This window comes from Saxophila tyrrhenica, assembly GCF_035928015.1.
Source record: "Saxophila tyrrhenica strain CCFEE 5935 chromosome Unknown scaffold_8, whole genome shotgun sequence".
Taxonomy (NCBI): Eukaryota; Fungi; Ascomycota; class Dothideomycetes; order Mycosphaerellales; family Extremaceae; genus Saxophila; species Saxophila tyrrhenica.
The window spans coordinates 1,136,020-1,163,455 of NW_027041740.1; the positions used below are offsets into that span (position 1 = coordinate 1,136,020).

At 54.8% G+C, this 27,436-nt stretch overlaps 15 protein-coding genes across 15 annotated transcripts; 10 read left to right on the forward strand and 5 right to left on the reverse strand.

The window, feature by feature from the left end:
- Window positions 1–29: 29 nt before the first annotated feature.
- Window positions 30–367, forward strand: LTR77_005786 (uncharacterized protein; the record flags this gene model as incomplete). Its single annotated transcript, XM_064803029.1, has 2 exons — window positions 30–116; window positions 197–367. The coding sequence occupies 2 exons, from the start codon at window positions 30–32 to the stop codon at window positions 365–367; spliced, it is 258 nt and encodes an 85-aa protein (XP_064659154.1).
- Window positions 368–812: 445 nt separating this feature from the next.
- LTR77_005787 (uncharacterized protein) lies at window positions 813–1,868 on the forward strand (the record flags this gene model as incomplete). The annotated part of the gene is made up of 3 exons (XM_064803030.1): window positions 813–837; window positions 890–1,065; window positions 1,113–1,868. The coding sequence occupies 3 exons, from the start codon at window positions 813–815 to the stop codon at window positions 1,866–1,868; spliced, it is 957 nt and encodes a 318-aa protein (XP_064659155.1).
- Window positions 1,869–2,055: 187 nt separating this feature from the next.
- LTR77_005788 (uncharacterized protein) lies at window positions 2,056–3,320 on the reverse strand (the record flags this gene model as incomplete). The annotated part of the gene is made up of 2 exons (XM_064803031.1): window positions 2,056–2,881; window positions 2,935–3,320. The coding sequence occupies 2 exons, from the start codon at window positions 3,318–3,320 to the stop codon at window positions 2,056–2,058; spliced, it is 1,212 nt and encodes a 403-aa protein (XP_064659156.1).
- A 362-nt stretch (window positions 3,321–3,682) lies between these two features.
- LTR77_005789 (uncharacterized protein) lies at window positions 3,683–5,492 on the reverse strand (the record flags this gene model as incomplete). Its single annotated transcript, XM_064803032.1, has 2 exons — window positions 3,683–4,625; window positions 4,822–5,492. 2 exons carry the CDS (start codon window positions 5,490–5,492, stop codon window positions 3,683–3,685), a joined length of 1,614 nt encoding a protein of 537 aa, XP_064659157.1.
- A 539-nt stretch (window positions 5,493–6,031) lies between these two features.
- On the reverse strand, window positions 6,032–7,681 carry LTR77_005790 (uncharacterized protein; the record flags this gene model as incomplete). The annotated part of the gene is made up of 1 exon (XM_064803033.1): window positions 6,032–7,681. One exon carries the CDS (start codon window positions 7,679–7,681, stop codon window positions 6,032–6,034), a length of 1,650 nt encoding a protein of 549 aa, XP_064659158.1.
- A 629-nt stretch (window positions 7,682–8,310) lies between these two features.
- LTR77_005791 (uncharacterized protein) lies at window positions 8,311–9,066 on the forward strand (the record flags this gene model as incomplete). Its single annotated transcript, XM_064803034.1, has 1 exon — window positions 8,311–9,066. One exon carries the CDS (start codon window positions 8,311–8,313, stop codon window positions 9,064–9,066), a length of 756 nt encoding a protein of 251 aa, XP_064659159.1.
- A 667-nt stretch (window positions 9,067–9,733) lies between these two features.
- LTR77_005792 (uncharacterized protein) lies at window positions 9,734–10,435 on the reverse strand (the record flags this gene model as incomplete). The annotated part of the gene is made up of 2 exons (XM_064803035.1): window positions 9,734–10,359; window positions 10,414–10,435. The coding sequence occupies 2 exons, from the start codon at window positions 10,433–10,435 to the stop codon at window positions 9,734–9,736; spliced, it is 648 nt and encodes a 215-aa protein (XP_064659160.1).
- A 601-nt stretch (window positions 10,436–11,036) lies between these two features.
- GRP2 (Glycine-rich RNA-binding protein 2, mitochondrial) lies at window positions 11,037–12,059 on the forward strand (the record flags this gene model as incomplete). The annotated part of the gene is made up of 1 exon (XM_064803036.1): window positions 11,037–12,059. One exon carries the CDS (start codon window positions 11,037–11,039, stop codon window positions 12,057–12,059), a length of 1,023 nt encoding a protein of 340 aa, XP_064659161.1.
- Window positions 12,060–13,449: 1,390 nt separating this feature from the next.
- Window positions 13,450–15,000, forward strand: ARL1 (Arf GTPase arl1; the record flags this gene model as incomplete). Its single annotated transcript, XM_064803037.1, has 3 exons — window positions 13,450–13,874; window positions 13,979–14,075; window positions 14,647–15,000. 3 exons carry the CDS (start codon window positions 13,450–13,452, stop codon window positions 14,998–15,000), a joined length of 876 nt encoding a protein of 291 aa, XP_064659162.1.
- Window positions 15,001–16,726: 1,726 nt separating this feature from the next.
- Window positions 16,727–18,145, forward strand: LTR77_005795 (uncharacterized protein; the record flags this gene model as incomplete). Its single annotated transcript, XM_064803038.1, has 2 exons — window positions 16,727–17,559; window positions 17,620–18,145. 2 exons carry the CDS (start codon window positions 16,727–16,729, stop codon window positions 18,143–18,145), a joined length of 1,359 nt encoding a protein of 452 aa, XP_064659163.1.
- A 706-nt stretch (window positions 18,146–18,851) lies between these two features.
- Window positions 18,852–20,225, forward strand: LTR77_005796 (uncharacterized protein; the record flags this gene model as incomplete). Its single annotated transcript, XM_064803039.1, has 1 exon — window positions 18,852–20,225. The coding sequence occupies one exon, from the start codon at window positions 18,852–18,854 to the stop codon at window positions 20,223–20,225; it is 1,374 nt and encodes a 457-aa protein (XP_064659164.1).
- Window positions 20,226–20,400: 175 nt separating this feature from the next.
- On the reverse strand, window positions 20,401–21,852 carry RRP3 (ribosomal RNA processing protein; the record flags this gene model as incomplete). Its single annotated transcript, XM_064803040.1, has 1 exon — window positions 20,401–21,852. One exon carries the CDS (start codon window positions 21,850–21,852, stop codon window positions 20,401–20,403), a length of 1,452 nt encoding a protein of 483 aa, XP_064659165.1.
- Window positions 21,853–22,034: 182 nt separating this feature from the next.
- On the forward strand, window positions 22,035–23,519 carry SSF1 (rRNA-binding ribosome biosynthesis protein; the record flags this gene model as incomplete). The annotated part of the gene is made up of 1 exon (XM_064803041.1): window positions 22,035–23,519. The coding sequence occupies one exon, from the start codon at window positions 22,035–22,037 to the stop codon at window positions 23,517–23,519; it is 1,485 nt and encodes a 494-aa protein (XP_064659166.1).
- Window positions 23,520–23,887: 368 nt separating this feature from the next.
- Window positions 23,888–24,686, forward strand: LTR77_005799 (uncharacterized protein; the record flags this gene model as incomplete). Its single annotated transcript, XM_064803042.1, has 2 exons — window positions 23,888–24,000; window positions 24,056–24,686. 2 exons carry the CDS (start codon window positions 23,888–23,890, stop codon window positions 24,684–24,686), a joined length of 744 nt encoding a protein of 247 aa, XP_064659167.1.
- Window positions 24,687–25,469: 783 nt separating this feature from the next.
- LTR77_005800 (uncharacterized protein) lies at window positions 25,470–25,839 on the forward strand (the record flags this gene model as incomplete). The annotated part of the gene is made up of 2 exons (XM_064803043.1): window positions 25,470–25,549; window positions 25,611–25,839. The coding sequence occupies 2 exons, from the start codon at window positions 25,470–25,472 to the stop codon at window positions 25,837–25,839; spliced, it is 309 nt and encodes a 102-aa protein (XP_064659168.1).
- Between the last annotated feature and the right edge of the window lie 1,597 nt (window positions 25,840–27,436).

Here is a 27,436-nt window from a genome sequence, read left to right on the forward strand (position 1 = left end):
AATACAACCGCCGACACCACATTTTCACCATGCCTCGTGACGGATCTGGAGCCTCCGACAACGTCGTTGAGCCAGGCGAGACGCTCATCCACGGCGCGGGGAAGGGGGAGAACGATGTACGTCTACCCTCCCATCATCCTCTAGACCCGTAGCACGATGTGTTGGACAGGAAGGAGCGACTGCTAACACGATCCAGGCACCGGCGTCTTCAGGCGTAGACCGATCGAACAAGGCGGCACCGCCGCCTGACCACGAGGCTGGGGATGCTATGAAGGGGATGAATGCTTCGGGAGGTGGGAATGATGTTAAGGGGAGTGGGAAGGGACCTATTGAGAGCAGTGTGGACAAGGAGGCGGAGAAGCATTGACGCTGAGCAGGACGACGTGGCGGGTCGAGCGGAGGGGAAGAAAAGACACAAGGACGGAAGGTCATGAGCCATGACAATATATGCACATGGAGGGCGGTTATATGGACACCAAAATGACGATGATGACTCCAAGACTAAGTTGTTATCTTGATGTGTCTCGGCTTGGTACACAGCAAAAGCATTGCTTGAGTATAGGCTAGATGGAAGCTCATGTCTCAAGAACATTGGGTGATTCGAACATGGTCAGTAGTAAGATCACACCTTCCCAATCATTTAGCCCATACGCACCCACTGCAGCATTATGGCTATGTTCTCCAACGACCGAGGAGCCCCGCAGTAGGTACCGAGATACATTTGTATCTGCTGTGGATGCCGTAGATTCATTCAGCGACGAGACGTAAATGCAAGTGGCCGTCTCAACTCTTCTGAAGGGTGGCAGGTCAATATGGCTCCAAGATACGGCTTCATCGGTATGTCCCTCCGCTACCATTGAGTGATCAAGACTGCTTACAAAATCCATAGGGCTGGGCTCGATGGGGTTTGGAATGTGCTTGAACATTCATTCGAAGATCCCCTCGGACTCTGAGCTGTATATATGCGATATCAATCGATCAGCGTTGGAGAAGTTCGTCGAAGAGACCACCGGCAAAGCTAAGGTGACGATACTTGACACGCCTAAGGAGATCACTGAGCACTGCGTACGTCCACCTTTCCTGTCTTAATGCCATCGATGAATGGTTGATAGATGAACCAGGACATCATCATAACCATGCTCCCCAAATCCGAGCACGTCCAACATGTCTACCACGCCAGCGCCAACAATCTCCTCTCCGCCTCCGTCCAACCCACCGGCCAACCAAAACTCTTCATCGAATGCAGCACCATCGACCCGGTCGTCTCCCGCGAAGTCGGCCAAAAGGTGCAGGACTCCAGTCTCGGCAACTACGCCGACGCAGCAGTATCCGGCGGCCCCTTCGGCGCCCGCTCAGGCACTCTATCCCATATGATCGGCTGCGATGACGCTATCCTCGACCAAGTCAAATCCGTCGTGGGCATGACAGGGAAATCGGACGGGCTCTTCCACTGCGGACCCGTCGGAGCCGGAGTAACGGTTAAGGTAATCAACAACTACATCTCCGTCACCAACATGCTCGTCGCCTCCGAGGGCCTGAACATGGGCGTGAAAATGGGCATTGATCCGAAGAAACTCACCGATATCATCAACGCTTCATCCGGGATGAATTGGTGTACGAAGAATAATAACCCCGTCCCTGGGGTTCAACTGGATAGTGTGGCTTCAAGAGGGTATAAGGGTGGTTTTGCCATCGAGCTCGCGGCGGGGTGTATTGATTTAGCGGTGAAAGGGGCGGAGGACGTGGGAGCGAAGTTGACGCTGGGCAAGCCGATGCAGGCGACATGGCATGAGGCGATGGAGGATCCAAGGTGTAAGGGTTTGGACGCTAGGTCCATATACAGGTGGCTTGGTGGTGAGGAGGCTTGATATTGTGTAGGTGGAGCTATGTGAGTTGTGGTATGGCTATCCGACTTTCAGCTTCCCTTCGTCTTCTCCACGGGATGTTTGTTGAGGCTCTCGAACCATTGGATCGTGCTGCCGATCAGGAGAGCGAAGGACCTTTGGCTTAGAAGTCAGCATCTCATCTTTTAGAGGTTGGCGGAGGTACATACCCCTAGAAGAAACTACAGTTTGCCTGATACGCCGCCCAGTGCTTATCCTCCGCCCAAAGACCAAAGGTTGGACCGATGGTAAACCCAACACCGCCGACCAAGCTCCAGAAGCCGATATGCCACCCCAGTACACCCGGAGCAGGCAGCCACCACCGCCTCTGCGTCTCGATCGTGAACAGCAAGCCTCCAATTGCGAACCCCGACCCGCCGATGATCTGGGGGATCCAGTATGCTCCATTGACCTTGGCCGGCGTGTCGAGATGCGAGTAAATGCCTGGTAGACCCAAGAGGCCAGCGATGCAGAAGACATTCATGCCCACAAATAAACACGGACATGCCAGAAAGCCGAGATCACGAAAGTAGTGCGAGCGCAACTCCCGTCTCGACGGAAACCAGATCCACGACTTCTCCCCGTCCAGCCTCGTATCAAATTGAACGGACATCCCACTCGTCCGCGTCCTCGCAAGCTCTGGCGGCAGACCAAGGAAGTTCTTCCGGTTCTGCTGATGGTGGAAACAATGCGCTATGCTCGGGAACACATGCGTCGAATCCCGCCTGTTCCCAGGACTCCAGTAATCATCGTAGACCTGTTCTAAAGCCCATCCGAAGCAGCCAACGCGATTCTCGTTGATGGCCTCGAGCATGAGCAGGGCACAGCCGATTTCGAAGACAAGGCAGCCGATGAAGGCTGTGATGCCGCCGCCGTAGACGATCTCGCCGGGAAATTGGGAGGAGGGGTTAGTGTAGGGGAGGAAGGTGAAGAGGGCGTTGAGGATCCAGATTAGGGAGCCGAAGGTGAAGATTATGGCGACGAGGTAGGATATGTCCCTGAAGAAGCTGTGAGCCGGTATTCGTTGGCTGGAGGTGAGGATGCAGCTTACCAGACGGGGAAGTAGGTGAACATGCGAAACATGACTTTGAGGACTTCTTTGATACTGTTCGTGGCGCGCGGAATGGTGTAGACCGCATCGCTGTCGTCTGATTGGTTGTAGACGAGGGTATGTCGTCCTTTTCGGTTGTTGCGTGAGGTCCACTGGTATCCAGCATTGGCAACCTGGGCTTCTCCAGGTCTCTGCGTCTGAGTACGAGGAACAACATCTGATGGTCTTGCTGTTTGGCTGTCTTCGGACGGATTTACTGGATTGAAACGAGCTTGGGTAGGATTCAGGAACGAGACGGGACCGTGGACTTTGCGATCGTTCAGCTGAAGTGTGTCTGTATGTTGGAGAGGTTCGCGCTCAGGTTTGAAGGTATTGCTGCGGTTCATAATAATAGGTGAGTGTTTTGCTTGTAATGAGAAAAGTCGGGAAAAGACGGCTTGGAGCACGAAGAAGCAAGAGGCTGCATCAACGTGGCACGCTCTGACCGCCGGGATACTGCTGATTGATGGAAGGTAAGAGATATGCAACTCGGCATGCCGAAGAGGCTTTTGCTCAAGCCAAGGTCGTTGGTATTCTTTGAAGGGCAGGAAGGGGGCGACTGAACCGAACTCCGTGGGTATGATACTCACAAAGAAGCAAGATCGACTCAGCAGTCGGGCATTCAAGCTGTGGCAAGCGCCACCATGCATTGCGTCTGATCTGAGTTGTACTTCCCTGCCGAATCCCCTCCCGAAACCCTCCTTCACCCCTACACCGGCTCCTTCGCCCTCACCCTAAAAGGATGCGCCTCCGTATTATACACAAACGAATTCTCATTCCCCTTCCCAAACTCCACATCATACATCCCCCCAAACGGCTTCTGAATCAGATACTCATACTTCAGCACCTCCGCCAACATATAGCTCGCCATGAAATTCTGCGTCCCATTCCCGCTCTCCACCAACACATCATTGACGCTCGAGAACCCACTTCCCACCCTCTCCGTCCGATTCTGCGCGAGTGTATAGGCCCATGCTACGTCCCGCCAGTACTGATCGCCTGTTACTTGGTAGGCGTAGTACCAGCTTTCGACCGCTTCGGGCGCTTGGCCGTTGTGGTAGGCGGTGTTGTCTGGGATGAACCAGCCAGCGTTTTCGTACAGGGAAGTCTGATTCGTGAAATTGGACGCGAGAAGGGTGGTGTTCCAGCTATACTCGATCGGACCAATGCCGGAGGCGGCGTAGCGGTAACCGTTGGCGCAGAACTCGGAGAAAGCGAGGCCGTAGTCCATATAGTCGGAGCGGTCAAGGACGGTGGCGCCGAGGATAAAGTTGCCGCCAATGAAGCAGGCTAACTGCTCGGTGTAGTTCTCCACCATGTTTCCGTCAAAAGCGCCCGCCATAGTGAGGTCTGGCCGGGAAGAGGGGTGACCGATGAGATGTGCGATAGTGCTATCTGCTGCTGCTTGCCACCGCTCGCTGTAGTTCTGATAGCGTTCTGGGTCGTAGACGTACATTTTGATCAGGTACTCGTAGGCACTGTCGTTGCCGGATGTCCAGCCTCCGTACTGATCTTGAATCTCACCAGTCTGAACGCTGAAGTTGCCGCCGGTCAAACCAGGCCAGATCTCGTCTCCATTGAACCAGTACGACTCAGCTTTCTGTGCGAGGTCACCGTACTCCGGATTGCCAGTCAAATCGGAGAGATGCTGCCTGTGAATCCGTCAGTACCTCATCACACTTCCTTGCGACGCCAGACTCACCACTCCAAACACAATGTCCCCAACTCCGCCAACCCAGCCCAATACGACCCATCTGCTTCCTGGTTGGAGTCCGCAAAAGTCTGATTATCGACGTAGATCCTGGGACATGATAAGCGAGTTCCCCGAAGTTCATAGGATCAACTTACAGATTCACCGGTATCCCGGTCGGCGTATCAAAAGCAGACTTCACCGCGTCCGCCAGACTCCCAGCCTGGCTCAACAGTGCATCTACCTTCCCCTCCTCCACTCCCAAATGCCCAAACGGTCCCTTGAGCAAATCATACGCCCCCAACATCCCGCCCAAATACCTAATCGTCGTCTCAAACAAACTAGTACTAACAGCATTCTCCACCCCATCCTCCTGAACCGGCTCGGCGTTATTCCTGCTGAAATCCACCGTCGGGATGAAGTCGAGGATTATATCGACGATGTCCTTTTGTTCCATGATAATAGCCGTATCGAGGGCGTCGAACATGAGGAGGCCCCAGCCGTTGCGGGAGTCAGAGAAGCTGTTGTTTTTTGGTAAGAGGTCGTCGTGAGGGTAGGCGTGGGTGTAGTAGCCGGACCAGGCGAAGCGGAATTGGGCGATTATGGCGTCCGCGCGGGATTGTTGGTCTTGTGTGAAAGAGGTGTAGTCGTAGTCTGGGCCGCGTTGGCGGGGGTAGGCGAGTTCGTCATCGTGGTGGTGATGGTTGCCGTGCTGTTGCCAGGTAGGTGGTGGTCCATGGGGGTGTGGTGACCAGGAGGGTGGAGGCCAGGCGAAGGAAAGTGCACTCGCTGTCAGCAGAGCGAGTGTTGTTGGGATTGATTGAAACATGTTTGATGTGCTTGAAGGCAAACGAGAAAGTCGAAATACCTAACTTACATCTGATATTAGCAGAGATGCACGGCACAATGCTAAAGCGGGGTTGGTAGCATCTCCAGCAGTGCAACTCGATCACATTGATAAGTGGGCAACCTGCAAAAGGTCCTCCATCGGGAGGATGCAGAATGGCTGAGGTCAGTGAAGATCAAAGGTGGGGTACCTGACCTCGTCCTCGTCAAAGTTGGGTACACATCATCATGCAGAAACGACCGCTTGCCGGGGAGCCCCATCACAACTGAAGTGCTTTGGTAAGGTATGCTGATTCCATTTGTTAGCTTCGTACACTTACAGCTGTGCTCTCCTGATGTCGTCCATCATCGCCTGATATGCAGCTCGCACTGATCCCAAACACATTCCCAACGCCGCGCTCGCTGTGACCGACCGCTATGCACCCAGAAATCAGATCAACCTCACGACACAGCCCAAACCATCTCTCTTGCTTCCTTCCCCAACCCAAAACCGCCGCCACCACCACCTCCCTCTCCCCCACCTCAACTAGTCACCCTCCTAACCCAAAGCGTCGCCCCCTCCCACCCATTCTCCTCCTCCTCCTTCCTCCTTGCCCTCGTAACCGCAATCCCCACCTCCCGCTCCTCCAACATCACCTCCGCCAACCGCTTCCTGTACTCCTCGAGCTTCTTCTTCGCATCCCTTACCGTAGCAAAAGGCACCTCCAATGGCGAAGCCGTCTCGATCTTCTCGAGCTCGGAGAGACCTTTCTCCACGTTCCGGCGCTGGAGGGCGAGGGATTGTTCTTGTGCGAGTAGGGATTCGAGGTGCGTGAGGTTGACGGAGCGGGGAGGTGGCGGAAGGGCTTTTCCTGAGGAGGGGGTGGTGGTTGGGCTGGCGCGCATGTAGGAGATTGGAGTGGTAGTTCTGTCTTTTGGGAGGGGGAGTGGACGGGCTGAGGTGGCGGATGTGGGTGTGGTGTAGCCCCTTGGTGTTGTTGTGCCTTCGGGCCGGGAGGACTTGCGTGGTGGAGGAGTCCATTCTTCCTTCTCTAGCCGCTTGATGGGGCGCTGGCGGGATAGGATTGACTGGACTGGGTGGCCGGAGTACTTCGTTGGAACTGGTGGCGGCGGACTTGGTGGTGATTCTGGTCGTGCGCGGTTGGTGACGGTAGTGTTCACGGTGCTCCAACTGAAGTGGCTCTTCTTTGGTTCATTGGCCGAAGAGTAGTGTGCTGGGTTCTTCGACTGTCGCGACGCCATTGTGTCCATGGATGGGCGACCTTGCGCGACGGAAGGGGCGTAGGTGTCTGTTGACTGCCGGCCAGGCGCGACTGACGGAGCATAAGTGGTCCAGCTGAAGTGAGAGTTCGGATGTCTTTGATCTGAAGAACCCCTGTTGTCGATCAAACCAGGATCCGGATCGCTTGTTTCAGATGAGCTTCGTTGGTGTGGCGAGGTCGGTGGGATGTTCTCGATTGTAGAGACTGCTCGTGATACCGGCTTACGCTTGATCTGAGTGCTGCTTGCTGGTGTTTGTGGTAGCTGTGGGAGACGTTGGATGTTGGGTGAGAGCGGATCCGGCATCATCTCTGGCACAAATTCGAAAGCGTCATCCGAGCCTGAGCCATGTATGGCCGTGGGGACAGGCGACACGACCGAGACCGGTGAGACGGGCGAGATGTCTTCGATGCTATGCCGGGAAGCCTCCAACGGCGGTCTGGCGTGAGCCTCGTCGTCGCGAAGTACTGATACCGGCGACTGATTCCTGCGCGACTTGGCTGGTCGATCTGGCGAGCGCTTTCGACTTGCTTTGAAAGCAGTCTCGTACGTGGAGGGCTTCACATGGGATGCCTTACCATCGTCGCTGAGCTCGCCTGTATACTCATCCCACTTGGCATTGCCGGGAGTCGTCAGAGGTGGCGGTTTGTGCAGCATCGACCGGACTTGCTTGAAGAGTGGCAACCTAGACTGTCTGATCTGGGGACCATGGTCTTTGACCTGCTGTTGCGGGTGGGCATGATACGAGGGGTGGTAGCTGTCTTTGTTGCCGGCAGTAACTCCGCAGGCGTTGTTTCCAGGATTTGTGTTGGCGTAGTCGTCGCTGTATGCTGAAGAGACAGTGGGCACCGCCGACACGCGACCCTGCGCTGGTGCCGGTGGCAAGTCCTTCTGAACCGAATACGCTCCCATTGCGATGGCGCGTCTGGTTCAATATAGTAGAAGGGCGTCGTGAGTGCTGGTGTTGTAGTCCTTCTTGATTAATGCTGCCGCATAGCCTTCAGCTTGACCATGCAGATTGAAGGTCCCGTGATCGCGCGGTCATAGAATCTAGGAACCGTAAAGTATGCGTGTTCTGGGTCTGTATCGCTTCCTTCACCACTGCCCCACGAACTCAGTGCCTTCTCCAGCCGCCGTTGTCGTTGTCCAAGGTCGTGAATGTAGATGAGGAAGTCCAGGTCAGAATCCGAAATCAACGTGCCTCTCCCTAGGCCCTCCTCCCAAGATAGTCCTTCCTCCTTCACAGACTCACATTCAGTAAATGCGTTGGCGCGAGATTGAAAGTGTTTCAGCTTCACAACGGTCGCGCAGCATCCCCGCGATTGGATCATCGGCTACCGTTGTTTGGCTCGGCAACGGCTTCCTTTAGCGCCCGAAAAATGGAGCTCCGAGCGCCGAAGGCAACTTCACATGCGTGTCGAACGATACCTTTGTTTCGAGCGGGTACAAGGCAGCATGTGAACTTCAAAACGGAGCTGCGAGAAAGCAGCACTTGGACTACTACCTCAAACATCAAGAACACCGCCGACAAACGTCTCACCATGGCAAGCCACACTGAAGGGGTCCATGTCCGCCCGGACGGCCAAAAAGTCTTCGTGCCATTGGAGAACAACCCAGAAGTCTTCACCGAGCTCATCCACCGCCTCGGCGTCTCCCAATCCCTCCGCTTCCACGACGTCTACTCCATCACGGACCCAGACCTCCTCGCCTTCCTCCCCCGCCCCTGCCACGCCTTAATCTTCATCTCCCCCGGCGACGTCTACAACCGCGTGCACGGCCGCACGGAACCGCGGGAAATCATCCACGATGGGACGGGTGACGACGAGCCTGTTGTGTGGTTTAAACAGACGATCGGGAATGCGTGCGGATTGATTGCTTTGCTGCACGCTGTCTCCAACGGGCCGGCGCGGGAGTTTATTCAGTCAGGCTCGATTCTGGATGACTTGTTGAAGCAGGGGATGCCGCTCAAGCCGGACGAGAGGGCGAAGGTGTTGTATGATTCTGTCGAGTTGGAGAGGGCGCATATGGCGTCTGCGGTCCGCGGGGACAGTCGAGCGCCGCCGGCGGAGGAGGACCCGGGGTATCATTTCCTTGCGTTTGTGAAGGGGAAGGATGGGCACTTGTATGAGTTGGAGGGGGGATTTAATGGGCCAGTGGATTTGGGCGAGGTGAAGGAGGGGGACGATTGTTTGAGTGAGCGGGCGTTGGCGCAGGGGGTGAGGAGGTTTGTGGAGAAGGCGGAGGGGAATATGGAGTTTAGTATCATTGCGCTGTGTGAGGAGGCAGTGGATGAGTAGTGGTGGGGGCAGCTTGGAAAAGTGATGGTGAAGAAGCGGTGGATGTAGGAGTTGCAGCCATGGCAAGTCGTGGTATTGACGAACGACGAAGTGCTCCTTGATTCGAACACTGCATATTCACTCACCTACACTTACATGTGCGTCTTGACAACTTGGCCGTGCACATGAGGCCAAGGATCCCAGCCCGATGCTCCTGCTCCGTGACCCATTGAGCCCTCCCCTGCAAGCGACGGACAGTGAAAGCGGCCCAGCGAGGTAGTAGACATGCCTGGCAGCCTTCTCCCAACCCAATCAGCCCGAAAAGGCTACATCACTCTTGTGGGCGGGCTTTTCTTGTCTGTGAGAGGATTCATCAGATGGCTCGCTCTGGCCCGGTAGGCCTCTTTCACTGTCCCTCGCTTATCAAGTAACAGATAGTGCAACCGGGCCACTGGGAGATATCTGGAAGTCTTCTCCGAGACGAGGTTGTGGTCAAAAAGGCCACATCACTCTCGTCAGCGGGCAGTCATTGTCTGTGAGAAGGACCCTTCCGCGGCTTATTTTGACCTGGTGGGCCGATTTCACTGTCTGCCGCCTGCCCTGCTCCGCTCATATCTTACACTCGCACCACAACAACAGTACTCTCCTGGGTATCTCAAAAATCCAAGCCACAGCCCCCCGTCCCCCCTCATTCATCGTCAACGAAACTACTCGCCAACCGCCCAAAAAACGGCACCTCCACCCGATCCAACGTCTCCGCGTTCCGAAACGCACACAGCGTCAAATACCCAATCCCCACCACATCCCCCACAAACAACAGCCAGCTCACCACGCTCGTCCAGCTGAAAACAATATGCAGCACAAACATCGCGCTAAACAGCATCGCGCTCTGCCACGCGTGGAAGCGGACGTAATCGCTTTGGTGCTCGAAGAGCAGCAGTACCACCCCGCCAGCTGGTGGGAGGAGGAGGTACGCTAGGCACGCTTCGATCCGCAGCGGTATTCCAAGGCTCGTTTCGAAGACGCTCCCGCTGCCGGTGTACGTGGGTCCGGCGCCTTGGAGGGCCGTGTTGCCGATGTAGTCGTTTTGGCGCGGGGCGCCGCTTTCGAGGTCCGAGTAGCCGCCTGGTGCGTCGTCGTCTGCGAATTGGGAGGGGGAGGGCAGGCGTTGGGCGCGGGCGGCAGCCCAGGGGTCGGTGTTGGCTATGGAGGAGATGTTTCGTTGGGGGCGGGGGGATTGGGGTTTTGGGGAGGCGGTTGGGGAGCGGAGGGGTGGTGATTTGGCGCGGTCGGATTCTGGGGGGGAGGATTGGTCTGAGAGCAATGGTCAGCTAGGGTTTGGTAGAGGATGGTGCGGGTGGTCCGGACAGGGAGCGAAGTTCATGGCCATTGTTGCGTAATTACGAGGTTGGAGAGATTGGGAGGTGTAATCAAGGATTGGCAATCATTGAGTGTTGTACAATGGTATCTCGCTGCCTTGGACATGAGACGAAGCACGTGAAGTCCGAAGATCTCACATGGCAGCGCACGAGCGTTCACCTGGCAAAGCTTGTTTTCTCCAACACCTTCTCCAACCATGGCATTAAACGATTATAACACTTCTTCTAACGCCAAACCCCGTTATCACCAGAGATCTCGAAGACTGTCTGACTGCGTTGTCTTCGTGCTGACAGATAACCTCCCCGCAATGCCCTCCGAGAGCAAGTCGGCAATAGAAGGGCTATCTGCGAGCCAATGACACCATCTACCACCGAAGAACAATGTCGATCGCGGCAGAATCGGTGACATCAGATCTGGGTAAAACACCATTGCAGAACAACGGTAGATGGATCGAAAACTTCAGGCTCCACATCTTCTCGCGCATACATAAGTCGTCTCGTCTCTTCTCGTGTTCCCTCTCAGCAACCTTCAGACCCATAACACCCAGCTGCACATCCACTTCTCTTTCACCAACCCAGAGAACCCACTCCTTCCACACCACACACGCCAACATGACCCGCGTCCTCCTCACCGGCGGCTCCGGCTTTATCGCCGCCCACGTGCTGGACATCCTCCTCCAACGCGGCCACTCCGTCGTCACCACCGTCCGCACGCAAGAAAAAGCCAACAAGATCCGCGAAGCGCACCCCAAAGCCAGCGAAAAGGACCTCTCTTTCGCCATCGTCGAGGACATTGCGCAAGAAGGCGCCTTCGACAAGGCAGTCGTCAGCGACCCGCCGTTTGAGGTGGTGATCCACACTGCCTCGCCTTTCCATTTCAATGTCACGGATGTGCAGAAAGATCTTCTAGACCCGGCGATCATTGGGACCACGGGCGTGTTAAAGAGTATAAAGAAGAGCGCTCCCAGCGTGAAGCGAGTAGTCGTCACGAGCAGCTTCGCCAGCATCATCAACCCTGAAAAGGGCAGCTGGCCGGAACATACCTACACCGAAGCGGACTGGAACCCGGTCACGCAGGAACAAGCAAAGCAGGACGCCGCGACCGGGTATCGCGCGAGCAAGACCTTCGCCGAGCGCGCGGCATGGGACTTCGTGGAGCAGGAGAAGCCGAACTTCACGCTCGCGACCCTGTGTCCGCCGCTCGTGTTAGGGCCGATCGTGCACTACTTGAACAGCTTGGACGCTCTCAATACATCCAACCAGCGCATTCGCGATACGATCCAGGGCAAGTTCAAAGATGACTACCCGCCTGGCGGACCGTACATCTGGGTGGACGTGCGCGATCTTGCGGACCAGCACGTCAAGGCTGCCGAAGAGCAAGGGGCGGGCAACCAGCGATTCTTTGTTACGGAGGGGTATTTCAATGGCAAGTTGATCGTGGACGCCGTGAGGAAGAATTTCCCGGAGTACAAGGACAACTTGCCAAAGGAGGATTTGCAGGGCGGTGGGTTCCCCGAGGGGGGCGTGTATAAGCCGGATAACAGCAGGAGTAAGAAGGTGCTTGGGGCGAAGTATAGGAGTTTGGAGGAGAGCATTGTGGATACTGTGAAGAGCTTGAAGGCTGTTGGTGCGTAGATGGAATCCTCTATGAAAGTAGATCAATATGCATTATACATCCGTACTGCCAACTGCTGTTCACTCCTGATAGAATCGAATTATCTGCACAGAGCGAAATGTTAGCTCAGAGATAGCCAAGGCCTGAGCTCAGGCCGTGAACGTAGTTTGTGTGCGGTAAGAAGTGGTCAGAAAAGGTGTATATTAAGACAGCATCTTGGAAGAATCCAATCTGAAGTTATCGTTTTTATGTTGCTCATCATTTGGAGATATTCGCACGGGTGGGAATGGGGCTTCCTTACCAGCAGTGGTATTCAGAGCGTCGGTTCAAGAGACTATTGGCGCCCTGTGGGACACTGTCAGTTTAGTCCCCGTACATGTTGTCGTGGAAGGAGAAGAGCATGGGAATGTAGCGGTCAGAAGGAACAACTGAATAGTTTTGATTTGTAACAGCATCTTGGACGGTGTCCAATCTGAGATTTTCCCTTTGAAGTGATCATCATACGGAGAGTGTGCGGGAGGGTGGAAAAGAAGGATCACGTACCGTTTGCGACCGTGCCAAGCGAGGGACAGTGAAAGCGGCCCACCAGAGCGAGCCCTTTGATTGATCTTCTCGCAGACAAGGAAAGCCCGCTCACGAGGGTGGTGTGGCCTTTCCGAGTTGATTTGGATCTGTGAGAAGGCCGTCAGATATGGCCGCTTTCACTGCCTCTCGCTTGCGTGTACAGCGCTTCGAGCCGACTTATATGGTCTTTCTAGAACTCTCGTCAGCTTCCACTTCTTGGATCTTGTCGCGGAAGAGGAGAGATGTGTTGGAGGAGGTCAGACTGTTGAGCTTGAATTGATAGTGCCTTCATTGTACTTGGACTCGGCGTAAAATGGTTGAAGAGAGATCATCTTTCCAGTGTGTAGGGAGAATATTGAGATCGGAGAACGTACCTTGAGCGGACCAGCGCGCCTGTGTTTTCTTGGTGACAAAAGAAGCGTGACAGCTCTCTCGTAAGATCCCGCACCCGCTTTTCTTGTCACCAAGGAATGTGTGAGCGCGCTTTTGGTGGTCAAACGGTGAAGTTGAAGGAGGAGAATTATTAGCGGAAATGGAAGGCTCTTGCCTTCTCCGCGATATGACTTGGCATTCCCGAGGTCGGTCTTGTCTGATTGGCTGGCTTTTGTCAGCGACTTCAACAGACGGCATGGTTGATGAAGGACAGTTGTACGTTCTCACATTGTTCGGCTACACAACTGCATACTCCTGAATCAGCAGTATAACACAGGCGGGAGGCAAATCCGCTGAGCCATCCAGTAAACGACATCGGATTAACTCCTACCAACCACGAACCCAAACAACCCGAACGACTGGTAAACTTCCATCCCAAGCCCGCCCATCAAGGGCGGCACAACCTACCAAACCATGGGCGGAGCACTCTCCCTCTTCTCCAAACTCCTCTGGACCAAGAAAGAAATCCGCATCCTCATTCTCGGCCTCGACAACGCCGGCAAAACCACGCTCCTCTACCGCCTCAAAATCGGTGAAGTCGTCACCACCATCCCCACCATCGGCTTCAACGTCGAGAGCGTCACGTACAAGAACCTCAACTTCAACGTCTGGGATCTGGGTGGACAGACGAGTATAAGGCCTTATTGGCGGTGTTACTATGCGAACACTGCGGCGGTGGTGTTTGTGATTGACTCGACGGATATTGAGCGGTTGGAGACGGCGGCGGGGGAGTTGCGGGCGATGTTGGAGGAGGAGGAGTTGAGGGATGCGGCGTTGTTGGTCTTTGCGAATAAGCAGGATCAGCCTGGGGCGAAGGGGGCGGGGGATATCAGTGAGGCGTGAGTTGCACCCATTGCGGAGACACTGCTATGCACGATGCGGCACCTGGAGGGCTACGAGAGGCGATGGGATTAAAGACATGTTCTGACATTCAGTGGCGCAGATTACGGTTAGGAGACCTGAAAGACCGGAATTGGAGTATCATGGCATGTTCAGCCATAGACGGCAGGGGTGTCAACGAGGGCATGGATTGGTTGGTGGTGAGTATACCCTCCTTGACCGAGAGCGCGCACACGTGTGCTGATCAGAGGGTAGCAAACGGTCGGCGAGACATCATGACCTAACGGTGGCGGGCATTGTTTGCATGTTAGGCGTTCTGGTGTATGGAGGCTTGCACGACGCAATGCAATGCAAGGTCGACTTTTCGAGACAGCACTAGCTTTTGCGCAGCGCTCTGGCGTCTCCTGAGCTTGACTGGGAGCGCAAGAAGCTTGCTAGCTGCAGACGCATCACGCAAGAGATGAGACACTGTTTCTTTGTCTGGCCACGTCTCCGACTTGAGAGGCTGCTTTAACTTCTCGACTTTCTTCAACATCATCCACATCCTTCTCTTCTACATCATTACTCAATACTCAATTTCATTCCTCCCTTGCGTTGTCAACATTTCCTTCTTTCCTTCTTCATTATACAAAATCGCACCAACCAAGTATATACACCATCATGGGATCGATGTTCGCAGCTCCAAACGACAGAGCGGTCGTAATCGGACCCGGCGGCCAGGTCTTCTCCAGCCTTTCCGCCACCCAGCTTCCGGCCGCCACGCATTGCTAGGTGCCGGAGCTTGAGCGCCGCATGTACAACTTCTGTGCCCGGCACTCTATCAGCGCGCACTCTCTGCCCTCCAACCCGCCCGAATTCCTTGCTATACTTCGTGCTATCGGCTTCAACCACGATGATCCTCAGGTCGTCCAGGCCGGCGCGAAGCACGTCATTGCCTGGATTACGAACCATCTCATGACGAAGAAGATGCACCCCGCTACGACGGAGCGCTTCGGAGAAGCGATCGTATCAACTTTCCCTCTGGCGATCGCCAACTTGCGTCGTAAGACCGCTCTGGATGTCCACGCTGCCTACGACAGGCCGGAGCAGAGCACCCTCCAGCAGCGTTTGGCGTTCTCTCTCTAAGGAAGGAGCAAACACTGTGACCAATGCAATCAGCGTGGTATGAAGCGTGGCACGACAGAGTCTCACCATCAGGGCCCACCAACAAAGCGACACCAGGGCGAGCGAGGCGATGACGAAGTCGGAATGGAGTCAGCCTCAGGTATTAGCGGTCCGGACGACGGAGGAGTGACCCAGGAAGCGGAGGTGATGATAGCGGGACAGACTTGGGCGCCGACAGTTGTAGGGATTTGGAGACTGAATCTGAGTATGCTGACGATTCGGATGAGGACAACTCGGCAGATGATGAGGTAGGCTCTGACGAAGAGGCCGGTGAGAACGGTCTCTCGATCGACATGGGGGGGAGAGGGAGGAAGGGGAGTCGCTCGCTAAAGTCCGGCACGCACTGCAGGAGCTTGGCTGGTCAACGTGTCAGACTCGGGACACTCAGGCCGGGTATTCGGACTGTCGAAAGCTCGCGACGCTGGCAGAGGACATCCCGGGACAGCATGATCACCAGACCACCACGGAACGCTCAAGCGTGGAGCATGCGAAGGCCACCATGAAGCTCTGCCTGCGTCGACATCCGAAGATCGACGTCAAGCTAACTTGGCTCCGCCTCTCCTGGCCATGACGCCGCTCAGTCAGTCACCATGGGCACTGCAGGCCTCACATCGCCACGTCGTTGTCCAATTTGGCGAAGTGAAGGCGGTATCGCACGGCCATATTGCTAATACGCCGGTCCTTCAAGCCTTCGTCCTCTCTGGAATCGAGCTTGACGTTGTGAAAGCGGTATACAAGAAGAGGCCGTACCTTTTTGACATAAAGGAAGTGAAGGCGCTAATAGCGTCATTAGGCTTGTAACCTACATGTACTCACCGTCGTCGCGGCAGCTTCTACGTGTGAGCGGGGCAACGCATCTGGATGCCCGCTAGGCGGTTTGAAGTTTCTTCTCGCGAGCGATCCACTCGCCAGTTCTGATCTGCTTTTAGTGCGGGCGGCAGGCTCTTCGGCCTGCACATCTAAGGCGGAGTACGGAAAGGGGGTGGAGGGGAGAGGGGTGAGGAGTAGACAGGCGACAGTGATTAGGAGAGGCTAGCTTACTGAAGAGGTGTATAGAAGGCGGAGAGTAGGGAGGGGCGAGATGATGGGAGGTTTGCTTGCTGAAGAGCGCGGGAGTAAGAGCGTCACAGAGGGAGGAAATAGGAGCATCACCTACGCCAGCTCTCGGAAATTCGGCTTTACTGCAACGCTGCTCGCAACAGACGCCAGCATCCAATGGACCAATGTATGACCCGACCTACTTCGTATGGCCGTCTACACTTGCCATACATCGAGTTAATATGTAACCATGGTTACCGAGGTGCGTCAACACCATACTCTACGTCCTTGGTCCATGAGTCTACCACTACGCCAAGGAGCGATAGCTTCGCCACCATCGGGGCTCGACGGAGTCATTGCTTTGTTGCTCACGCATAAGATCGAGTCCGGATCTTTGTTCAACGACAATGGCCTTGTATGGTTCGTTCACTCTTCTTTATGCCAGTACACTTCACGCTCAGTGGTACAAAGCCATCGTTGTCAAAGGTTGAGCAGTATATACTGCTGCGGGAGGCGAAATGGTTGTGCTTCTGCAGAAACAACAACGAATACGGACGAGGCGTACATCCCTCGTTAAAATATACCTCACGAACAGAACCAGCGCCAAATCCAACAAGCGAAGTCATCCAAGATTCCAACGGCATCAATCATGGAGGGTATTACCAGGGATTTGGAACGGGCGCAGCTGAGCAGCCAGGCACGGCCAACGAAAAGCAGTGGGGCAGTCAAACTGGTTCACACCCTGCTGTTCAAATACCCAGATGCTGACCTACTCGAGGATGGGGTTCAGCCATATCTGGCCCCACCCACGAGCGCCGACATCAGACGTGCGCCCAGCGAAGTGGCTTGCCATGCTGAGCGACTCGGCACGCAGTTCTTTGCTTTCCTCTTCCTGCGACCTCATTCGCCTTTCAACATCTATTACCCCCAACAGGGCGAAGGCAAGCAGCTCCGTGAGAGAATCGAGCTCCTCCGCGGAAGGCCTGGTCGATCGCAGCTCAACATGGTCTCCTACCTGCGCGAAGAATACGGAGGCAGCCACGTATGGCATCGCTTTCTTCTGACCAATTTAGAAGACGATCATGCGCTAGATTTACAGTTCGACCTCAGTGCTGCCCAGTACAGGCACATTGTAATGAACCGGGATGCCGAGCAGGAAGAATGGGTCGACATCCTCGCCGATCTTGTCAGTCGTGCTTCTGACCGCGCTTTCTTCGAAGTGCGCAAGAACTTGATGAGTACGCATAGCTTCGTGGCTATGCAGGAGGCTGCGGAGTGGAACGATGTCTGGGAGCGATCTTTGCCGAAGCCGATCATAGAGCTGTTCTTATCACGACTTCAGCAAGTCACCGAGGCGGACGCAGAGCGCTTGTTCGGCGCAGCAGACGGCCGAATGGACCTGCAGCTACCATGCGGTCACCAAATCGGCATACGGAAGATCGAGATCGCTGGACTGATCGACCACGCAATGCTCACGAAGAAGTGTCCAATCTGTCATCAATCTATCCTCCAGCCGGCTGATGAGCCGGATATTTAGCGCAGACAGAGGGTCGAGGAAGTGGATTCCTACAAGGCCCGCAACGCAAGCTGGGTCTGCCGTGACAATGGACTGACAGCCAATGGCGAGGTGGTCAAGTTCAAGCCCGGTCAGCTCATCGAGGCACTTGAGAGTGCTCTGAACAGTTTCGATGCTCCAGCTACAATCACACCTGTACCCCTCAACCCAGTCCACTGGAGCGAAACCCGAGCGGTCATGGCTCACTTGGAAACAATCATCGGGAACTCTGACGATGTGTTGGAAAGCCGGCCAGCCGACCTGCTGTTCCAGCTCATCGACACAGCAAAACAAGCAACGCGGGTTGATCCCGACGAGAGGGGCCTCAAGCTCTCTGAGACAGTCGTACCGCCGGAGTACTCGAGCTTTGAGCGTCTTTGGTTCACTAGAGCGGTGAGCTTTCTTGCCCAGCGTCTCGAACTTGAGGAAACAACAGAAGACTGGGACGAGTTAGAGGAGCAGATGGAGCTTTCAAAGACCATGCTGGAGTTCGAGCTTATGACTGTTGATTGAGAGAAGGGAGACGCCTTCACAATCAGCCCATTGCTGAGAATCTAATGTAAGCTTGGGTGTTGGTATTAGCATCTTATCCTTACGAAACAACACTGATCATCAACTACGGTATAGGACTTCACATTGCCTCACTCACATCCATCACTCGGATACCTTGGAGGCCTTGTGCCGCGTCCACCACCACGTGGCCACATCCGTCGAGACGGTACTGCAGGGAGGGTTCGAGCGCAGCAAGTGTTTGGCCAGACGATGAAAATGCCTCTCTGTTGTTAAAACTGGGCTGCTTTGTCCGGATATAATGATGTTGAACGATTCATTGACAAGCTCGAGAACAAGGCAACGGTTTGAAACTTGTCACGACAAAGCCATTGTCCTTGATTCCCACGCATATACTGGTTCGCTCCGGCTGGCGCGATGCGTGCTTGCTCTAGATAAACGCCGCAACAGACTCAGGTCAAATCTCTCGCACAGCGCACGGTCACATCCTAGACAACCCGGAGAATATCAGCTATGGCTTCACTAGCAGAAGTTACCGATCAGCTGGGCAGCTACCAAGTCGGCGAAAGCAACGCACTCAGCGTCCGTGCTGCCGGCAACGCCCATTTCCTGTCCTTCAAATACCCAGCCACCAGCCTAATACCAGAGAGCACTTTGCCATACATCCACGCCACCAGCCAACGCCGAGCTGAGAAGGCAACCGCATGAAATGGCATGCCACAGTACCACCATCGGCACAACGTTCTTCGCACAGCTGTCCGTGCAGCCCCCAACGACGTTCGTGGTTCCTATCCACCAGCAAAACGCTGCGCAACGTCTTCACTACGCCATCGATCAAGTGCGCACCCAGCCCGGCCATTCACGCCTCAGCGTTGTTTCTTACGCTCAGGAAGATGATTCAGGTAAAGCTATCTTGTATCGCTTCAGACTTGAGAACCCTGCTGACCTGTCCAGCGAGCCACCTACTCAGAACTTCGAGCTTACAGTGACAGAGTATCGACAGATGGTGACTGCGGACACTGGAAGCGAATGGATCGCCAACCTCGACGAGCTGATAACAAGAAGCTCTGAAAGAGCCTTTCTCGAAGTCAAAAAGACCTACTCCGCCGGCAACGGCATCGATACCATCTTCGAGGCAGCACGATGGGACGACGACTGGGCAAGGATGCTGCCTCGCCCGGTCGAACAGCTCTTCATGGCCCGCTTGGACCCCGTCACTATGGAGGATTTGGAACAAATGGAAGGAACGGCTGGATCAGCAGATGCTTTAATCCAGGTCCGTCTGCCATGCAAGCATCTCATTGGCACGAGTAAGGCTGAGCTGGACTCTCTCTCCTCCCAGATGATGCTGGATCACATCTGTCCGCAATGCGGCAGTCGGACTTTGCAAGATGAAGAGCAGCCGGAGATTATGTTGAGAACTGCCATCGAGCGAGCTGACGAGTACAAGCACCTTAATGAGAGCTGGACTTCTTTGGATAACGACGAGCCAGTCGAAGGCGCGCACCAGATCTCCTTCTCACCCGCGACGTTGCTCGAATCTTTGGACACTGCGTTGCACAGCCTCAACACTCCTCCTCTCACAATGACTCCGCCAAATCTGAACCCAGTGAGCTTTAGCGAGACACGGGCAGTGAACGCGCATTTCGAGAGTGTGATTAGAGCCGCAGGTGACGAAATCAAAACAACTCCCGCTGAACTACTACGCCAGCTTCATGACACTGCAGACGGCGCGCATCGGATCGATATCGAGGAACAGCATCTGCTCGTCTCGCAAACAATGGTGCCTCCGACGTTCGACGAATTCAAGAACATTTGGTTCCGGAGGACTGTGGGCCATCTCGTTGACCTGCTGGCGCTAGACGGCACTAGAGACGACTCCGACAGTGAAAGTGATGGGGTCGACGCAACACTGATGGAGATCGAGGTGAGAATGGATGAACAACTCGATCTTGATGGCACAGGGAACGTGCAACAGCTACTCGAGTTTGGCGCTGCTGAAAACGACGTTGGGGATGCTGAGAACGACGTCGAAGAGGCACTGTTGGAGGCCCAGGAACGAACGGAGGGAATCCAACTTTAGATCAAGTTTGTATACATACTGTAAGCGAAATCCATGCAGGACATGGAGGCCGGTCGTGATAGCCAGCCCATCTTTTCAGTGCCGTATCTTTCCGTGTCATGTCGCAAATCGTCATTGTCTCAAAGAGTAGCGTGGTGCGAAAAGCTCGTGCATTAATCTTCACAAGATAACTGTCTCACCCCTCATCTGCGTCCATACCCTCTCTATCCCTCTTCCCACCCTTCTTGATCCTTCCACCACCAATGCCACCCTTTCCACCTCCACGACCTCCCTTCCCTCTTTCCTTCTCATTGAGCGCCTTCATCTCTTGTATCGCAACCCTCTGAGCCTCACCGACCCGCTCTGAGAACACCATAGCCTCATCCCGGTCCGCGGAGAACTCGTCCAGCTTCTTGCCCAAAGCCTTCTCTATCCGTAGGTAGATCTCCACGTCGTACTGCGTCACGATGGAGATGGCCACACCGCTCTTTCCTGCTCTAGCAGTTCGACCGACACGATGCACGTAAGTTTTGCTGTCAGGCGGTAAATCGTAATTCAGCACCAGGTCAACGCTGGGTATATCCAGACCTCTCGCAGCGACATCAGTAGCGACCAAGATGTCTTTGCTACCTGCGCGGAACTTGTTGAGCGCACCAAGTCGTGCTGATTGACCGAGTTGGCCATGCAGAGGGATCGAGCTGCGACCCAGAGCTCGAAGGAGGAAAGCCAGGCGCTGTGTCTCGTGGATGGTGCGGGTGAAGAGAATGCATGTTTGGCCGGCGAATGTGTTGAGGAGGAAGATGAGGTAGACGTCTTTGAACTTGTGAGGGATGAATATGTATTTCTGCTTCAGGTTCTTGACTGTCTGGTAGGAAGAAGTGCTGATGCTGACGCGAACCGGGTTGTGCAAGGCTGCGCGGGTGAGATTGTCAAGTTTTGTATTCATGGTTGCGGAGAAGAGCATCGTGTGGCGCTCTTTTGGCAGGACTTGTAAGATCTTGTCCAGAATGGGCCCGAAGTCCAGGTCAAGCAGTCGGTCTGCCTCGTCCATGACCAGGTACTTCAGTCGTGCCAACGAGAAGCCCTTCGTGTTCTCCAAATGATCCAGAAGACGGCCCGGTGTCGCAACAATGATGTGCGGCTTCTTCGCCAGCGCTATCGACTGCGGCACCATGTCCATCCCACCGACGATGACCGCACATCGTACGTTAATGAGACTGCCCAGAGCTTCGAACTGCTGGCTGATCTGGTACGCCAACTCTCTTGTCGGCGCTAAAACAAGTCCAAACATCGGCTGAGGCTTGTCGAGCAGTTCCTGGAGGATTGGCAGAGCGAAAGCAGCCGTCTTGCCACTGCCCGTCTCGGCAAGTCCAATGATGTCGCGGCCAGAGAGCGCTATGGGTATTGATTCTGCCTGTATGGCCGTAGGTGATTTGAAGTCAAGGTTGGCGCATGCATCGCATAGAGACTCTGTTACACCCAAGTCTGCGAATGTCTTGTTCTCCAGCGCAGCGTCCGAAGTGGCGGCATTTTCCTCGTTGTCCGGAGCGGCATCCTTGGCTGGTGAGGCTTCTTTTGTGGTCGGCAATGTGGGAGCGCTCTTTTCGTTGGAGCCATTGAGCTTTCGTTTCTTCATGGACGGCGACATGTTGATGGTCTTGTAGAGGAGTTGTGCAAGTTGCTTTCATGAAGTCGAAAAAAGATGCTCTGTTATCAGATCTCTAGCCTCGGATCTAGCCGAAGCGAAGCTTGTCTTGAGGACTCCACAGAAAAGTTGAGACTGCACGGAAGAAGCTCGACTCAAGGACTTCTACCACAACATCACCCGCAATGGCGAAACGACGGGTGAAGAAGCGAACGCACATACCGAACCAGAATGGCCGCTCAGCAGCTCCTGGCAACACGGCCAGCAAGCCCGGCTCTCGCACTCCAAAGTCGATGGTCATCCGCATAGGCGCATCTTCTGTCGGTCCCGCTGTCTCGCAACTTGTGCGCGATGTACGATCTGTACTGGAACCCCAGACCGCTTCTAGGCTCAAGGAAAGACGAGGGAACAAGCTGCGGGACTTCACGACGATGGCTGGACCTCTAGGCGTCACACATCTGCTGCTGTTCTCTAGAAGTGAAGGAAAAGCCGGGAAGGCTGGAGGCAATGTCAATATGCGGTTGGCAGTCACACCTCGAGGTCCAACCATGCACTTCCGAGTGGAGAGCTACAGCTTGTGCAAGGATGTTGCTAAGGTGCAGAAGAGGCCGAAGGGGAAGCCGCAGGGGGAGTTTCTGGCGCCGCCGTTACTGGTCATGAACAATTTCAGCACAAAGGAGCAAGAACAAAACGGAGAGCTTGACGGCGAGACTGGCAAGAAGGCGAAGGAGAATGCAGTGCCGAAGCACCTCGAATCGCTGGCCACTACAGTATTTCAATCTTTGTTTCCACCTATTAACCCGGTCCAGACCCCACTGAGCTCGATAAAGCGGGTGCTCATGCTCGATCGAAAACCACAGACCTCCAGCGCAACTTCGGATTCAGACTCGATACATCCCTACGTTCTCAACCTCCGCCACTACGCCATTACCACCCGCACTGCTAAGTCTGTTGCGAAACCTCTGCGGCGACTGGATGCGGCGGAGAAGGTCTCGCATGCAGGCGAGAAGCGCAAGCGAGGCGGCGTACCTAATCTTGGCAAGTTGCATGACGTTGCCGACTACCTACTGGATCCCCAGGCGGCGGACGGCTTCACATCTGCCAGCGACTCAGAGCCAGATACTGATGCTGAAGTTGAAGTGCTGGCGCCGGCGCAGCAGAAGGTTCGGGATCGACGCGAGAAGAAGAAGGCGGCGGAGGAGGCAGACGGAGAAGGCGCCGCACGAACTTCAGACCGTCGCGACCCAGCGTATCGGGCGCAGGCGAGAGTAGAGAGGAAAGGTATCAAGTTGCAGGAGCTGGGGCCGCGGTTACGGTTGCGATTGACGAAGGTGGAGGAGGGCATGTGTGGTGGCAAAGTCATGTGGCACGAGTACATCCACAAGTCGGATGCTGAAGTCCGGCAGATGGAGAAGGTGCATCAGCAGAAGAGGCAGGAGAGGGAGCGGAGGCGAGAGGAGCAGAAGGAGAATGTAGAGAGGAAGCGAGAGGAGAGGAAAGCGGATGACAAGGAGGCGAATGGTGAAGATGAGGAGGATCTCGATGAGGATGAAGATATGTGGGATGATTATGAGCATGATGAGGAGATGGATGACGTTGAGGATGAGGATAGTGAGGGTGGCGTGGAGCTTGGTGCTGCAGACAGTGGGAGTGACGACAATGGAGAGTGAGTAGGGCAGTTTCGCGGCGGAACATACCCTCGAGGGGACTGAGAGTCCTCATTTTTCGACCTTGAAAGACTCACTGGCAGCGATTCTGGCCGTGTTGGAGCCTTTACTTCATCATCGCTATGTTTCACTCTCGGGGCTCTGCTTTCGTCATGGCGCTTCACTTCCTGCTCCGCACGTGCACACCCGCCACCGGTGTGCTTCTTGATTCTCGCTATCTACGCTCGGACCACAACGATCTCATATGGTCACATGGCCTCATGACTCGTGCTCCGTGCCGCAGTGACCTATATCTATACCTTCACGACCAAGCTTCAGTACTCACACTTACAACTTCCAATAATCACAACGAATTCACTACTTCCTCAACCATGGTCTCTTCAAGGAAGCGCAAGGCCGATCCCGACTACGTCGACGACAACAATGACAAGCACAACACTGTCCCAGACGGTGAACTGGGTATTGCACAATCCGTTGCCTCAAGGTAGGACATTCATGCCTTCGACATAATGCAAGCTGGCTAACAGTGCGCTCTCCAGGAACCAGCAGAAACGCTTGAAGCTCGCTGAAGAACAACGTCAGAAGTTGGCCGAAGAAGCTGCAGAGAAGCATCTCCAGGTCCCGGACAAGCCGCGCGAGGACCTTATGCAGAAACTACCCGGCGAGATCAGAAACAACATCTATGAAATGGCTCTCGTTCGTGACGAAATAATCTACCTCCATTGCCACCGTCGAAGCAGCGGAGTCAAGCATTGGCGCCGTACGAAGTTCCATGGGCCCGGCCTCTTCCTCGTCTCGAAGCAAGTTCGCAAAGAAGCTATGAGCGTCTACTTCCTTACCAACGAGTTCAGGATCGTCTGCTCTGGGCTCGAGCTTCCATCAGCCATCACATTCCTCGAGAAAGTGTTCGAAGTCTGTGGCAAGGTTCCTTTCCACGAGATGGCTCTCAGGACGCTTCCGCGCGGCTGGCAACAGGTCGTGTCTTGGTGGTACATCGCACGCCTCATCTCCAAGAGTCCGGCTGGCACAGATGCTCAGTGGAAGGCATTCTTCTGGTGCAGTGCAAGTCAGCATCTTGAGATGTCTTTGGACGCTATGATTTCGTTCGCACTGGCAGCAAGAAGCCGTGGGGACGCCGAGGTCAAGGTTAAGGCCGATTTCAAGGTGTAGGCGATGGAGCAGTTTCTGTGGTTGGACCGCAACAGGAACGGCCCGGCGAAGACGCGGAGGGGACAGGCTGCGCTGCGGGACATCGACTAGCTCGTCTGCTTCTAAGGTAGGTATGCTGGCACCCAGAATCAGGCTTGCAAAGCATGTGCAGAGCTAACAAGAGAGCAGGGTGTGCTAAGGGCGGCTCTCCGGCGAACCGTGGCATGAGGTATGACGGTTTAATGAGGCAGCGGTCTGTCGGATGAGATCACTGATTCGAGTGGGTGAGCTGCATCGAGCAGTGGAATGGAGAACATGCGGTGCTCAAGGTAGCAGACAGATGCTCGGCTGGATACTTCCGCTAAAGTTCGGTGCAGTGCGAGCTGGCCGTCATGATTTGGTAGGTCTATGCGCTGCAACAAGCCGACGAGGACAACAGAAGGGACCAGACAGGCCGGAAAAGTTATGCTTCAGACTGCTTTCATACGGCCCTCTTGCCTTCAGTCTGTTTCAAGTTCTTCCGCCTCTGAAAACACCGTGCCGGTGCTGTTGCTTTCAATTTCGTCTCTCCTCTCCTCTTATTTCTCGGTTGTTTCCTATTTGGAGGTGTGTCGTGATTAAAGCTGGACATCCGCAATTGAATTGCCGTTATCACTTCACTATTCACGTTCGCCGACACCGCACCCATACATCAAGCGACCATTCACACACAAATCGAAGTGCTCAAAGGGCCTTGTTCTCCCACAACCCGTCCTTAGTTTCTTCTCACCAACAACGCTTCTCGGAAACACCACACCAAACAAGATGGCGCTCGTTCGGAAGCGGAAGGCCGAGGCCGTCCACGATCCAGAGGACAAGACCATCGGAGACCATGTCGCTTCACGGTGAGTGCCCCTGTCGCACTGCTTGCTGGGCCTGGCGTCTGCTAACCCCTCTCCCATCTAGGCACAAGCACAAGCGCGAGAAGTACACCGGCAACCTCTTCGAGAAGCTCCCCGGTGAGCTGCGGAATCGTATCTGGATGTTCTCACTCGTGGACGAATGTCCACTCGTCGTCAAAGCTCTTCGCCGCAAGACCACGCCGAAGTCCTGGCGTCGCATCAAGTTCCGCGGGCCCAGCTTATTCCTTGCGAACAAGCAGATCCGACAGGAAGCGCCGAGCATCTACTACTAGTGCAACAACATCACGTTCGAAATCGACAACGATGCGAAGAAAGCGGTGGCTACCTTCAAACATATCTACGAAACCTGCGGCAGGATGCCTTTCAGCAACGTCTCGATCGAGCTACGTATGCCTGAGCACTTCAAAGTGGCAGACATGGCGTCCTTGGCTCGCTTCGTTTACGAAAACCCTCACGGAACACTTCATCAGTGGCAGGCGATGCTCAAGCTGGCGTTCTGCATCACGCTGTTGGTTGCAGTGCAATACAGAGATCTTGACCAATCTACAGACCGGCTGAAGGCTGCGCTGGGAGATGCCGCTGACTGGTTTCTGGATCTGTTCCGTGGGGGTTAACAGAGCGCAAGAGAAGGAGGACCTCCACTTGGGTGATGTGAGCCCGAATGGGTTGGTGGCAACGTGCGGGGCGATGGCAAGATGGCAGATTTTGTCCATTCCGTGATTGGCAGGCCCATGTGAATAAGGGCATGATGTAGGGCATCTGATGGGTCGCGGTATGCTCTCTCCGACAGGGAGTTGTCTCGAAAAGTATTTGGTCTGCTGCGGCATCAGTTCTGTTCGAGCAATATCGGCGAGAAGTACCACAGAAATACAACTAGGTCTTCCATGGTGAGTCTCGCTATCCCATTGCCGCCTTGTGTGCCTTTATATGCCGCTCGCTCACCGCAGACGCTACACTCATAGGTCAGCCCAGGCCATTCGAACAAGAGACTAGCAATCTTCTCACGACAAATAGTCTCGCCCACGATCCATCGCAGAGTTTGAACATACTACAGTCACCCAAAATGGGCAATAAAAAACTGCTACTCCGTGGTGGCCCTGACCATAAGTACAACCCCAACAATTTCTTTCAATCTTCTCTTCATAACGTGCTTGTTGTTGCTCTTCTCTCCCAACTACTACGTGAGGATTGACGCTTATTGCTGAGGGTCTGTATAAAGCGGCGGATCAGGTAAAATGGGTTTGATTCCATTAAGCAAGATTTGTGCTGTGAACACCCGTTCCCTCAATGGGAACTAGAGATGGAAGGACTTTTTGGTAAAGCAATATAATAGGTTGTGATCTTCAGGGAACCGAGATTGGGCCGGTTGTCACATGCTTGCGGGAGACGACGTCACTTCATTTGCATTACGCGGATACGGCGGGCACGAGGAGAGGCACCAGGACTTGCAGCGCAGCATACTCGGCGGCCATTGACAACACTGCATAATGGCGATGCCGTGGCGACGTGGCAGGACGCTCAAGGCCACGTCGACTTAACCCACGAGGCCCAACGTGGCAACGACTGCATCCCGAGGAAGACGACCGGCGGAGAGGCAGTCGGGGCGGCGGAAGAGGGTCGGCTGGCCCTCAACACCGGGATCCCAGCAGACTATTGGCAGGCCATCCACGACAGCGCTGATTCGAGGGACATGAGCACAACATCATCTGAAGCATCTGGTGGCCTGGTCTACTGCTTCATACATTCTACCAACATGCCGGGCCCTCGAGCAGAGCAGCAGGAAACACGAGCCAACGGACCCCCACCAGACCGAGAGCGTCGTCATGAGGTTTGATTGCGATCTGAGACTCCTCATATCCGAGTCCACGG